The sequence below is a fragment of the Stegostoma tigrinum genome, chromosome 25 (assembly GCF_030684315.1).
Source record: "Stegostoma tigrinum isolate sSteTig4 chromosome 25, sSteTig4.hap1, whole genome shotgun sequence".
Lineage (NCBI taxonomy): Eukaryota > Metazoa > Chordata > Chondrichthyes > Orectolobiformes > Stegostomatidae > Stegostoma > Stegostoma tigrinum.
Window position 1 is genome coordinate 48968460 of NC_081378.1, and position 13380 is coordinate 48981839.

The following is a 13380-nucleotide window of genomic DNA, read 5'->3' on the forward strand; positions in this document are numbered from 1 at the left end:
GCCTCGCGGCCCATGACTTACTTGCTCATGAAGTCTCCACTTTCGCATCCCAGTTGAGCGTCACTTCCATCTGGGAAAAGCAGCTCTGGATGGTGCAGGACATCAACCAGCAATGAAAACTCAGCTTGCACCATGGGCTGGAACTGTTGCTCAAGGGTGGACACTATATCCTGAAAACAGGGGCAGCAAAACATCAGGCGACTGAGCAATCTTATTCCATCAGTGTGCTATTTCAGTGGATCATGACAGTGCTCAAGGTCAATTGAGGAATGAAGCTAATTATTAAATAGAATAGTGAAACCTGTTTAAGCTTCTTTATCAATTATACAAGGCAGAAATAGTGAGGGCTTGTGTCAAAAGTGAGCATATTACTGATCAAAGGCATACATTTCTGTTACTATGCTTCAAATACAACGCTTAGCGTCACATCAGCCCACCATGCCCGTACTTGACCTTCGAAACAGCTATCAAATTAGTCCTCTTACCCTGCTCTTTCCCCATCGCCCTGCAAATATTTTTGGCCTGATTTCAAAAACTGCCCACATAAAGTGGTTTAGCAACTAGCCAAGCATCTGTTGACAGTTTTTGACTGAGTCTCCTCTATTCCTCTGAGGCATAGCGGCAGTCCAGCCGGTTCTGCTATAATGTGATAGTCGAGCTCCTGTGCCACATCTTGTTATAGAAAACCGCGCCATTGAAATAATGGGGCCTGTGGGGTTAGGGGCAGACCACCAAAAAAAACAAACATTCAAAAATTGCTCAAAAAAAACCCATGCAAACGCTTAACACAAAAAGATAACACCTGTTTGAATAAATGTTTATTTCATTCCTAATAATGAAATAAAAGTAAAAGTAAATTTAACACCTTACCTTGAAAACATGTCAAGATAACTTGATGAGGGAGGAGATTGCGAGATTGCTCTGTTGATAGCGACAAATGACCCTCCGCCCCTGCACTATCACCTTCAGGTGCAGTTGTTTGCAGGGTTTGGGCGAAAAACAGCGATGGCTACGGCTTTTGACCATTTCTCGGGGTTTAGCTTAAAAAAGAGACATCCAGTTTTTGCTGCTCTGCCCTTTTTCTTCTTTCATGAAGCAGTTTATAGGGAGCCAATTAAAACCTTAATCCACAAACGGTTGTCCTGTTGCGTTCTGCATTGTAATCGTTGTCCTCTAAGAGCTGCAACTACTTCTCAATTTCCCTCAGGATAGGAGGCAAAACAGAAGCGGAAAGTTCTCCTGGTGCTGCATCCTAGACTTGTTCTTCTTCATCTCCAGCTTCCACTTCCCCCTCAGCGACAAGCTGTTATAGATCAGCTGTAGAGAGGCCTTCACCGTGGGACTCAAGCAGCTCTTCAAAACCCTCACTCTCCACTTCTTCAAATCCAACTTGTTTTGCAAAATCAACTTAACGTTCTTTGATTCTTGGGAGGTCCTTTGAGGGATCAAAGCCTCCAAAACCTTGAAAAAAGCTGGCAGAAACTTCTGCCGAACTGCATGCAAGCAGTCCATACTGGTATCACCCCGGGCCTCCACAATAATGTCAACTGCATCCTTGATATTAAACCTCTTCCAAAATTGAAGAAACCTGTCCTTATGCCCCTCGCTGGCTGCAATCAGCTTCTTTAATGTGCGCCTTAAATAATAAGTTTTAAAAGCTGCCACTGCACCCTGGACCATGGGTTGAAGGAGAGAGGTTGGAACTGATGAAATTGTGTTGTAGCCAACACAAGTTGGCATTTTAGAAATTGCGTTCCCCTGTTTGTCAGTTGTGTTGCAAGACAATTTGAGTGGCTGGAACACAGGTTATAGCAGAACACCCTTGTAGATACATGGGAACACCAAGTTTCCCCACTCCCCCCAGGCTACTCACCATCCTGACTTGGAAATATATCGCTGTTTGTAGGTCAAAAAAGCTGGAATTCCCTCCCTAATGGCATTACAGGTCAACCCACAGCATGTGGACTGCAGCAGTTCAAGAAGGCAGCTCCCTATCGCCTCCTCAAAGGTGCCGCGAGGGATAAAGGCAATAAGTGTTGGGCCCAGCCATTCATGTCCTCATCTGAAAATTAATTTTCTTAAAAATCCAACTCTCATTTGCATGTATCCATGCCTAATCTCAAAACCTTCTCAGTTCAGACAGATGGGTTTTGTTGTAAGGTGAAGCGTCCTCACGTTGTGAGTTAGACTTACTCTCAAAGCCCCGTTCCCTGGTTCTTACCTGTCAAGGCCTGCTTATCGAGTCCAATAGAGGAAGAACATTTGGCGATCTAATGAGAAGACTCTCCTCGTCTTAAACTAGATGCAGGCTATTGTTTGACAGTTTTTTCTCCCCCCTTTATTCATTCACTGGATGAGGACGCTACTGCCAGGCCGGCATTTATTGCCCATTCCTAAACGCCCAGACGCCAGTTAAAAGTCAGCCACATTGCTGTGTGTCTGGAGTCACATGTTGGCCAGACCATGTGAGGATGACAGATGTCCTTCCATCAAGGACATTAGTGAACCAGATGAGTTTTTACAACAATCGACAATGGTTTCACAGTCACCATGACACACTTCATTCCAGATATTTTGATGAACTCAAATTCCACCATTTGCCAAGGCAGGATTTGAACCCGGGTCCCCAGAATGTTATCTGGGTCTCCTGATCAACAGTACAGCAAATAATACCACCAGGCCATCGCCTAGTAAAGATGTACACATTACCTGAATATGGCAGACATTGTGAAGAGGGACTATGAGGAGGGATTTGGATGGTTGGTCTTACTCCTTTGAGATCCTAAACTGTACTTCTACCAACTCCATGTAACAGTCACTGTTGGCGGGATTGGGGGGGTTGTTTTTAGACACAGTAACCCTTTCAGCTCCTCACACACCCAGCCATTACCTGTAACTTCTCTATAATATTCCTGTAGTCCAAGGGCGATCCACCGATTGGGTCTTTGTAGCGTGGCGCACTGCGGGCAGACATTCGCCAACCAATGGCGGCCTTCTGTACCATGTTGGAGTGGGTCTTCAAAAACAGTGTGTTCACTTGGCTGTCCAAGTCGACAGGGATCGCTATCGCTCGGCTCTTAGCTGCAAGGAGAAAACCGAAGGGATCAGTTTCGATTTGGGGCTCAATGGGAGAGCACTTACCTCGTTGCAGGATCCTCAATGTAGACACCAGACAATTGTAATCTCGAGGCTGTCTCTCCTGTGCATCTTTGAGAGAGCGTTGCACAACCCTTTGGTCGAGATAGCAGAAGCAGATCTTAAAAAGAGTAGGGGAGTTTCTCTGGAGTCCTGACTGATATTTTCTGTTCAAATCAACAGCAGATTACCTGATCATCTCCTTCATTGGGTGATGTCCATGGGAGCTTGCTGTGCAAACATTAACTGCCGTGTGTCCCTCAACTGTGACAGTGACCGTATCAAAGTACAAAAACTGCTGGAAAAAACTCAGCAGGTCTGGCAGCATCTATGGAGAGAAAGCAGAGTTAACATTTCTGAGGAAGGGTCACTAGACCTGAAATGTTAACTCCACTTTCTCTCCAGACCTGCTGAGTTTTTCCAGTAACTTCTTTTTTTTCCCCTTTCTGATTTCCAACATTAACAGTCCTTTCATGTTTTTTAAACCATATCAAGATACATCATTTGAGTATTCCCAAACTCTTCCCTGCTCTGATCCCAGTTATTAGTTTGGAATTATGCCATGACCGCCTCGTTGAGAAGCACAGGGGTGGAGGAGGTAGAGAATCCCCCTTTTCAATGAATGTTTTTATTGAAGCAGGAAATAGACCTCAAAATTTGACCTGCCAGGCCAGACACTATTGCAAAAGAAAGGGAAAGTTTATAGGGGCAGCACGGTGGCTCAGTGGTTAGCACTGGTGCCTCACAGCACCAGGGACCTGGGTTCATTTCCACCCTTGGGTACCTGTCTGTGTGGACTTTGCCCATTCTCCCCACGTCTGCGTGGGTGTCTTCCCACAGTCCAAAAATTGCAAGCTAGGGTGGCTTGGCCATGCTAAATTGCCCAGAGATTACTCTTTTGGGTTAGACATGGGAAGTGCAAGGCTAGGGGAATGGGTCTGGGTGGGATATTCCTCGAAAAGGCAGTGGGGCCGGAAGATGCATAGTTGGGCCGAATAGCCTGGTTCGACATTGCAGGGACTCGATGGGTCCTGTAGTTGTTAAGTCACCCACAGCAGCTATCCTCACACCCTCACTATCACACCTCTTGACTCCACAGGGCATCGTGACCCACAGTTTGGGAAGCTCTGATTCACTGGCTCAGAAGATCATTTTGCCGTTGTGAAAGACGTTAACAGAAAGGCATGTTCTTGCTCCCCAATGTTTAATGTGAAATATTTTTGTGGACACTGAAGAAAGGTTACAACGAGATCTTGATCAAATGGGTTAACGGGTTCAGGAGTGGCAGATGGAGTTTAATTTGAACAAATGCAGGTGTTGCATTTATATAAAACATATAAGGGCAAGACTTATACAATTAAAAGTAGGGCCTAAGATAGTGTTGTAGACTAGAGAAACAGAGGACTTCAGGCACATAATTCTTTGAAGTTTGAGTGACATGTAGCAGGGTATTTAAGGAGGCATTTAGCACACTTGCCGACAAAGCTCACACCATTGTACTGAGGTTACACAGGACACTGGTGAGGCCTCTTCTGGAACACTGCGTCGAGTTCAGGTCCGCCTGTTATAGGAAGGGTATTATTAAACTGGAGAGGGTTCAGAAGAGAATTACCAGGGTGTTGCCAGGAATGGAGGGGTAGGGTTACAAAGGAGAGGCTGGAACTTCTTTCCCCACTGGAGTGTGGGAGGTTGAGGGGTGACCTTAGAGGTTTATAAAATCATGAGGGGGCATGGATAAGGTAAATGGCAGGAGGCTTTTCCCTAGGGTGGAGGGTTTCCAGATGAGCGACATATTTTTAAGCTGAGAGGAGAAAGATTTAAAAAAAACATAAAAGGGCAACTTTTTTTAAAAAGAGAGTAGTTTGTCAAAAGAATTTTCAAGAGGAAGCAGTAGTTGCAGGTACAGTTACAGTATTTAAAAGACATTTGGATAAGTACCTGGAGAGGAAATGTTTGGAGGGACAGGGGCCAAGCACAGGCAGGCGGGACTAGTTTAGTTCGGGATTACGGTCGGCGTGGACTGGTGGGACCAAAGGGTTTTTCTGTGCTGTATGACTAAGTACATCCTGACAAAGAAATCCAAGGGTTAAATGAGAGGGAGAGGAGCAATGTGGAATGGGTAAAGTTTGTCGTCACAGAAGGTGGCACCCTCCTGGTATAGTTGGGCATGTGACAAGATACCATCCACTTTGTCTTGACAATATGCACCTGACCACCCAACATGTCACACTGCATTTTAATCATAAAGTGACTGTTGAATTTCCTAAGCCAACCACTGCCCATGCAGGAGTTATGGTTCAGTGTACATTTAAGGGATTATTATGTATTCTGGCTCCAGGCCCATCAAGAATTTAGCTGAAATACTCTGCTGGTCCTCTCCAGGAAAGCATCAGACCAGAGGAAACTTTCACCCATTACATCAGCCGGCTGGATCTTACTTCGTTCTGCGAGAGAATGGTCAAGTGTTCTTACGTACCAAGCAGACACACCCCTCTCTCAGAGCCGCCCCCGGTGGATCCATTCCAAAACCTGCACCTGAAAGGAACTCTCTGTCAAATCCGACAGATTGCAAAAACAAACAAGCAATATTTCGCAAGATGCAAACTCACCAACTTCAGCCAAGGTCTTAATACAAGACTCCACTGAAGACTTCTGCGATGGAGTCGGCCAAGTGCAGTTGTAAATTCGAAAGGCAGACTGCAGCAGTTGAATAAATATTGGCTGGTGGGTCTGCAAGACATGAGGAAATGTGAGAGACCATTACATGCCACCATTTCTTTCCCTGAATAATATCAGATGTGCTCCCCGCAGTGAAACAGTTTGTGTGCAGCCCGTGACTATAGACATAGAGCACGAGCTGAGGACAGTGTTAAGTACAACTGTGAACAGGAACTAAATTGGGCTCTCGGTTTCTCTGTGGCTCAGACCTCGTCCTGACCCTTGTAACGGTTTGAAAGACCGCATTTGGAATCTCTGCTGATCGACAATGCTGAGCTTTGAGCAAAAAGGATCTAATTTTCCCTCTCAAATACAGATCAGGCAGTCCTGGTGACAGAGGCTTGACATTAAACAGCAGGATGGCTGATGCCATTAAAGTACTTTTTAAAGCACTAAGTTATACTGAGATGATAAACGGGTATAAGCCCTCAAATAGCAAAACCTTTTCCCACAGCCTTCAGATTCAACAGCTCACAGATTTTGATAGCTTCAGCCGCGAGACTATTTGATTTAACTAAGAATTTCAAAACAGCGGCCAGACAGTCTCCGTGTCGAATCACCTGCCCCATTTCACATGCAGGGATAAAAACATTTGCCATATTTAAGTGAATCAGCCAAACTGATGCACTTTCAAAGAGGGTAACCATTAGCTCGGTAGCCTGGAATTGGAGAGAGAATTAGTGGCCAGTCAGCCCACTGTACCAGAATTGGGAGTGGTCACAACATTGATGTGACTAGACTACCTGATGGGTATTGGTTGTACCAACAGCTGAAACAAGCAAACTCTCACCTGAGGGCAACATTGTAACAATGGTCATAACAGAGGGATGGTCCTAGGGGAAATGGGGTCAGTTGGATAGTTAAAGGGGCACTTCTGTCTTTAACAAGAAAGGTGACATCACCCAAAAAATCATGAAAGAGGAGATAGGCGAGATACTGAATGAGTTAACGATTCATTAAAATAAAGGCAGTACAAAGTCTTACTGTGTTTACAGATGACAACTGCAGTCAGATGCTGAGGGAAGTCCTCAGATGCAGGTGTGGGACCAGATGATTGGAGAATTGTAAATGATCCTTTTATAAACCAGTGTAGCCAAGGCTAAGCTCAACAAGTACAAGCCCATCAATTTAAATTTCTGCCAGGGGGAAGATTCTTGAAATGATAATCCAGGCAAAATTGGGTTAAAATCCTGGAACTCCTTCCCTGAACACATTGTGGGTCTACCAACAACACACCAAGTAATGACAGCAGATCTCCTGCCCCAAAGTACCAAGACAGCCAGTTGGGTTGAGTTGAGTTGTGTTCTTCATACAATTTGGCAGTTTTACGACCACTTTCACATTGAGAAAGTTCATCATTTCCAGACTTTTAATTAAATTGAAATTCACAAGAACTGGAAGGAGAGATGATTTGAACTTGCCCCTTCTTGGTTTTAGTGCAGTAGTCACAGAATGGGTTACAGTTCAGAAAGAGGATGTTCGCTCCATTGTAAGAGCGAGTGCACCTAATCCCATTTCCCAGAGATGCCGCAATTTCTTTCCAATTCCCTTTTGAAAGCCCCACAGCAGTCTGCTTCCACTGCACTCTCAGGCACGAGAATCCCGATCCCAACCACTTGCTGGTAAAAGCGTTGGTCTGTTTTGCCAGTCCTCACCTAACTGTTGTCATCTCCTTCTCCGTAGTTTGCCCTCACCCCCTTCTCTGTTCAAACTTTGTTTTCTACACTTCAATCAAATCTCCGCTCATCCTTTGTTCTTTATTCCAAGGAGGACACTCCCAGCTTTCCCCATTTATCCAGTTAGCTGGAGGTCCTCATCCCTAGACCTATTTTGATGAATCTTTCCTGGGTCCTTTATTACCCTCACATCCTTCCTAAAGTGCGGTATCCAGAACCAGACATAACTCAAGGCCAACTCAATATTTTATAAAGATCTGCCACAACTTCCCTGCTTTTGTATTCGGTACACCAGCCGATAACACCCAGGATACTGTCTGGCTTATTAACCCCACTCTAAACCTGCCCTGCTGCCTGCAGTGATTCAAGCATATACTCTCTCCACTCCTTTAGAATCCCTACAGCTTGGAACCAGGCCACTCAGCCCACCAAGACAACACCAACCCTCCCACCCACCTATACTATCCCTGTGACTCTACATTTCTATGGCTAACCCAGTTAGCCTGCACTTCGCTGGACACTATGGACAATTTCCCATGGCTGATCCAACCCAGCCTGCACAGCTTTGGACTGGGCTGGGGGGGGGAACTGGAGCACCCAGAGGAAATTCCGGCAGACACGGGGAGAATATGCAAACTCCACACAGACAGACAGTCACTCAAGTCTGGAATTGAACCTGCGTCCCTGGGACTGAGGCAGCAGTGTTAACCACTGAGCCACCATTGCCACCCTTACAATTATACTCTATTTTGTATTTTCTGTGTTCTTCCTAACCAAATGAATCACTTAGACAACAAGGTCTAGAGCTGGACGAACACAGCAGGCCAAGCAGCATCACAGGAGCAGGAAGGCTAACGTTTCGGGCCTAGATCCTCCTTCAGAAAGGCCCAAAACATCAGCCTTCCTGCTCCTCTGGTGCTGCTTGGCCTGTTGTGTTCATCCAGCTCTACGCCTTGTTACCTCAGATTCTCCAGCATCTGCAGTTCCTACTGTCTCTGAAACAAATGAATCATTTCATGCTTCTCAGGATTTCAATTTTATCTGCCACTTATCTTCCTGTCTATGGTCTTGTGAAGTTCTACACTAACCCCCTGACCATTCACGATGCTTCCCACTTTGGTGAAAGTGTGTCCTAGGTCAATATGTATCAAGAAAAGGAGGGAAGCCAACACTTTATTCATCATTCGCTCATGGGATGTGGGTGCTCATTCTTAGCGGTGCTGATGAGCTGCCTTCTTGAACCACTGCAGTACATGTGCTCTTTCTGTGACTACTGCACTAATACCTAGAGGAGGCAAGTTCATATCCTGCCCAGTCAGTTTTGTGAATTTCAATTCTGTTAAAAATTTGCAAACAATCAACTTTCTCAAGGTGACAGCGATTGCAAAACAGCCAGATTATGCGAAGAACCCAAGTGACTCAAATCAATGTTTTGGGGAAGGGAATCTACTGTTATCACCTCGTTTGGCTACTAAGTGACTCAGGTCCCCCCCAATGTGGGTGACTCTTCACTGCCAATTACAGTGACCTAGTGAGCCCCGTGATTTAAAGGGGAGTTAGGGTGAGGGTAATTGGCCTGGCCACACATGGTAAAAATGAATACAGCGCACTTGTCTCAAGTTAAACTTCCCACTATCTATTTGGAAATAACTATTCACCCTGCAATTGCAAAGATAACCCCTTAAATCATCACATAGGCATCAAGGGAAGGAAGCTTCAGAAATGTAAAGATTCTCACTGGATATTAGATAGTCTTTAGTCAGCCCCATGCACCCTGGAATGGTTCATTCTCGACTAATTAATTCTTAGCCACAGATTAAGGAGGTGTTCAGCACGCTAGCCTTCATTGCTCAGACCTCTGACTATAGGAGTTGGGGTATTTTGTTGAGGTTGAACAGGACGTTGGTGAGGACTCTACTTAAGTACTGTGTCCAGTTTTGGACAACCTGATCTAGAAAGGATATTATTAAGCTGGAGAGGGTTCAGAAGAGATTTGCCAGGAACGGAAGGTTTGAGTTATAAATATGGACTGGATAGGCTGGGATTTTCTTCCCTGGAGCATAGGGGGTTGAGGGACGACGTTAGAGAGGTTAATAAAATCATGAGGGGTATAAATAAGGTGAGTGGCAGGTATCTTTTCCCTAAGGTTGGGGATTTCAAGACAAGGGGGCATATTTTTTAAAGGTGAGGTGAGAGGAGAACATTTAAAAAAGACGAGGGGCAATTTTCTTTTTTAAAAGTGGGGTGTGTGTGTGGAATGAACTTCCTGAGGAAGTGGAGGATGCAGGCACAGTTACAATGTTTAAGACATTTGGATAAGTACATGAATAGGAAATGTTTGGAGGGATATGGGCCAAGTGCAGGCAGGTGGGAATAATTTAGTTTGGGATTATGTTTGGCATGGACCAATTGGACCATAGGGTCTGTTTCTAAACTGTATGACAGTACAAATACATAATTGAGCAGATAGATTTGTCACTAAGCTAACTTACTTGTAGACTTGTGCTGTTATCAGAGAACGGGGAACTGAAGAAACCACTGATGATACTCATGACTGTATCTGTCACATATCTCTCCAACGCAGTATCGGCATGTTTCCTGTCTGTTGTGGTGTTGCAAACCTTCATCAAAACAGCCAGTTCATGACAGTTACACCCAAATCAAGGAGGCAAGTGATTTCAAAAAACATCAGCCAAAACACAATGGAGTGAGTTCAATAAATGACAGGGAAAACCAAAATAGAGTGGATTCCAACTTCAAGTCAACGGGTCAGCTTTGTCAATAAGGTCACTCTGATTCATGAAGCGGTGATGACAAATGCCAACGTCCAATTGAAGGGCAAGGCGGAGCTGAGACCGGCCAATCGTCTTATGCCACATACTATTTTTATATAATGGAATCGAAAATAGTAAGTTTTGGAGTCTAACTCATGCTGGAGCATGGGAAATACAGCAGCCACTTTGCACCCAGCATTTACTGGCACAATCTGCGTAATAGTAATATTCATTGAGAAATTAAAGATCGGCCAAGAGACTTGGGAGACTGCCCGTCCACAAAACACTCTGTCATTGGATCATTTATGTTGACCAACGAGGCCTTGGTTTAACCTTACACCTAAAAGGCAGCTCTACTGACATCTCCGCACCCCCTCAGCACTGCACGGGAGGAACAGCTTAACCATTACTCTCAACTCTCGGGTGCGGGGTTCGAACCCATAACCTCTACATTACATCGGAGTGACAAGAAGGAGCATCTGCTGGGGTGTACAGTTCTCCTTGGCACCTCTACCTACGGACCAAATTTTACCCCCATTATTTCAGCAGCCATTTTTAATAACACAGAATTCTTACATCTGGTTGAAAGCTCTCCCTTATTTTAGTGTTGGTTTGCAGATTTCCACTATAACTTTGATAACTGTGTTTTCAAAGATTTACAATTCGCTTTTTATTTGGGGTAAGATTTCACAAAAGGCCATGTGGATTTACTCTCGCAGTGCCAACAAAGATTCTCACAGACCAACGGCTTTTTACCAAGCACTGAATAATAAAATAAAAACAACATTCTGCATATGCTGAAGGTCTGAATTAAAACTGAAAATGTTGGAAACTTTCAGCAGATCTCTAAGTGTCGATAGAAACAGAGGTGATGGTCTGAACTGAATTTCATTCTTCCTTGCAAAAGATTAATATGACTTGGCTTCTTCTGAAAAGCTGAATTATTTCAAGGCCAGTATGACTCGGCTTTTTCTGAAGTTGACTCATGCTGGACTTGAAATATACCTTTATTTCCATCTCTCCACAGATGCAGTGACGATACTGTGGCTTTAGGAGGTATATTTCGCCCTGGCTTGTTGAGAACAAAGAGAGAGGTGCTGAGTGGTCTGCCTCAAAGCCAATCAAGTAAACAGCTTGTGAGGTTTTCTAACAGCTGGAACAACAGAAGCAGCCTGCTCACAGAACCTGGATTTTTAGTTTTAGTTTTTCTGTTGCAGTAGCTGGGGTTTGGAAGCTGGATGTGGAAGATTTTATTCTTCCCTCTGTTACAGTTAAAAGCTGCGGTTCTCTTCCTGCTGTTAGAATTGTATGTGAGGCAACCTGTTCACTGAATTTGCCTTTGCCAAGGATGTGTTTATGGCATGTAACTGTATTAGAACAGTTAATTAGTAGTAATTAATGTATATTATTTTGTTAAGCATTTTGAAAGAGTCACAGTTAAGCCAATTCCTTACTTTTGGTTTTATTTTGTCTGTATTTGAAGTATAGAGTCTGAATAAAGCATGTTTTGCTTCAAGCCGAGTTGGCCTATCAAATTGCATCCAGAACACAATCCCTTACACTTACCTTTAAAATAAGAAAAAAAGTTATGGTCTAGGCCGTCTTCTTCATATATTTTCAAGGGGTTTGGTCTGCTACATAACAGCACTGACAGACTTTCCCCAGCACTTTGTCTTTATTCCATGCTTTGGAACACATCTAAAGGTGGTCAGAATTATGTGCTTTAAATGGGAAATTTCAGCTTCAGTTTATGCTGGATGTCTCCTTGCATCTTGGAGGAGATTCCCTTGCGAGACTTACCCGAACCATATCGACCACAAAATTCTCAAAGAGTTTCCAAATGTGGTTACTGGTGTAAATCTCTTTCATCTCCACTTCTGTATCCACGTAACAATGATTCACAAAATTAACGTAGGCTCTTTTCACCTGCAATATCAAGAAACACTCATTTTCCCCTCATGTTCACCACACAACGAGAGCCTGCTAAAAAAGGAAAATGAAAGGCATTTTTGACACCACACTTAATTTTCTCTATGTTCCTTTCTCTGCCTCTTTCAATTCTTCATACTTCACCTGCAAGGGCCTTAAAGGAAGATAACTGGGGTGGGGGGAGGTGTCGGAGTGGGGAATGAGGGGTTTGTATAGACTTTGAGAAGGGAGCAATAGGTGGAAGAGGACAGCAGAAACAGGAGGGTGAGCAAGCAGGGACCTTGAGAGGATTGCAAGAGGCGACGTGCCTCCACTGCTCGTGGGGAACGAAGCAGAATATCAAAGGGTGGCAGGGTAACACCTGCAGCAGGAGAGTCACCAACAAGCACAGTGGCAGGCACCGGTTTGCCAGTAGGCAGAGGATATTCAAGAAAGTAACCTGATGCACACTGAGGAAAAGAAACAGGAGCAAGGCAATACTGGTTTCTGACATCAGGTCCCCAAAATGCCTCTGGTCCCTCAGTAAGTATGCTGCAGGTGACACAAAGTGGTGACACACTCAAAATGCTCCAAACCTGCTCTCAATTCCCATTCACGTTATTTAGGGGTGGGGGTGCGCCAGACAGAGGCCCTATTTACCCTGGAGCCCAGGGACCACTGACTACAGCCTCTCGGAGGACCCTCACACAGAGTGGGAGCATGGGACACTGCTGTGTGTGGGCGGGGGGGGGGGGGGGTGGATGGTAGATGGGCCAAGGGCATTGTGGGGGTGGGGGGTGTGGGGGGGAGATAATGGGGGTGTTTTCGAAGGGGTGGTGGTAATGGGCCAAGGACGTAATAGGAAGGGGTGCACTGGGGATGGGGAGAGAGGGGCTATGTGGGGGGGGAATGGATGTTGGGAAGAGTGGGGGGGAAAAGGGAGGGAGAAGACATAGTGGGGGTCACATGGGCATTTGTCATCTTGATTCAGAGCGTGGTTAGCTCAAATTTTATTGCAAATGAAATGCAGAATAACTCAGGATTCCAATGATTAGAATCATGCAGATGCCCTATTATATAGGCACACAATGCAAAAGTTGCTATCAGAAAGTTTTGAACTGTTTGGTGAGAACTTCCAGCTACAGACCAGCATCAGGTATATACTTGTA

The 13380-nt window shown here is 44.8% G+C and overlaps 1 protein-coding gene across 2 annotated transcripts in view; it reads right to left on the reverse strand.

Annotated features, from left to right (window-relative positions):
* The window catches only part of itpr2 (inositol 1,4,5-trisphosphate receptor, type 2), a 235633-nt gene that overhangs the window by 93499 nt on the left and 128754 nt on the right, over positions 1–13380 (reverse strand). For both annotated transcript variants that reach the window (XM_059654708.1, XM_059654707.1), the window contains exons 32-36: positions 12104–12229; positions 10022–10150; positions 5745–5865; positions 2891–3081; positions 22–170 (exon numbers count right to left, since the gene is read on the reverse strand). In XM_059654708.1, the coding sequence (XP_059510691.1) occupies positions 22–170; positions 2891–3081; positions 5745–5865; positions 10022–10150; positions 12104–12229 (716 nt within the window). The remainder of the gene's footprint in view (positions 1–21; positions 171–2890; positions 3082–5744; positions 5866–10021; positions 10151–12103; positions 12230–13380) is intronic.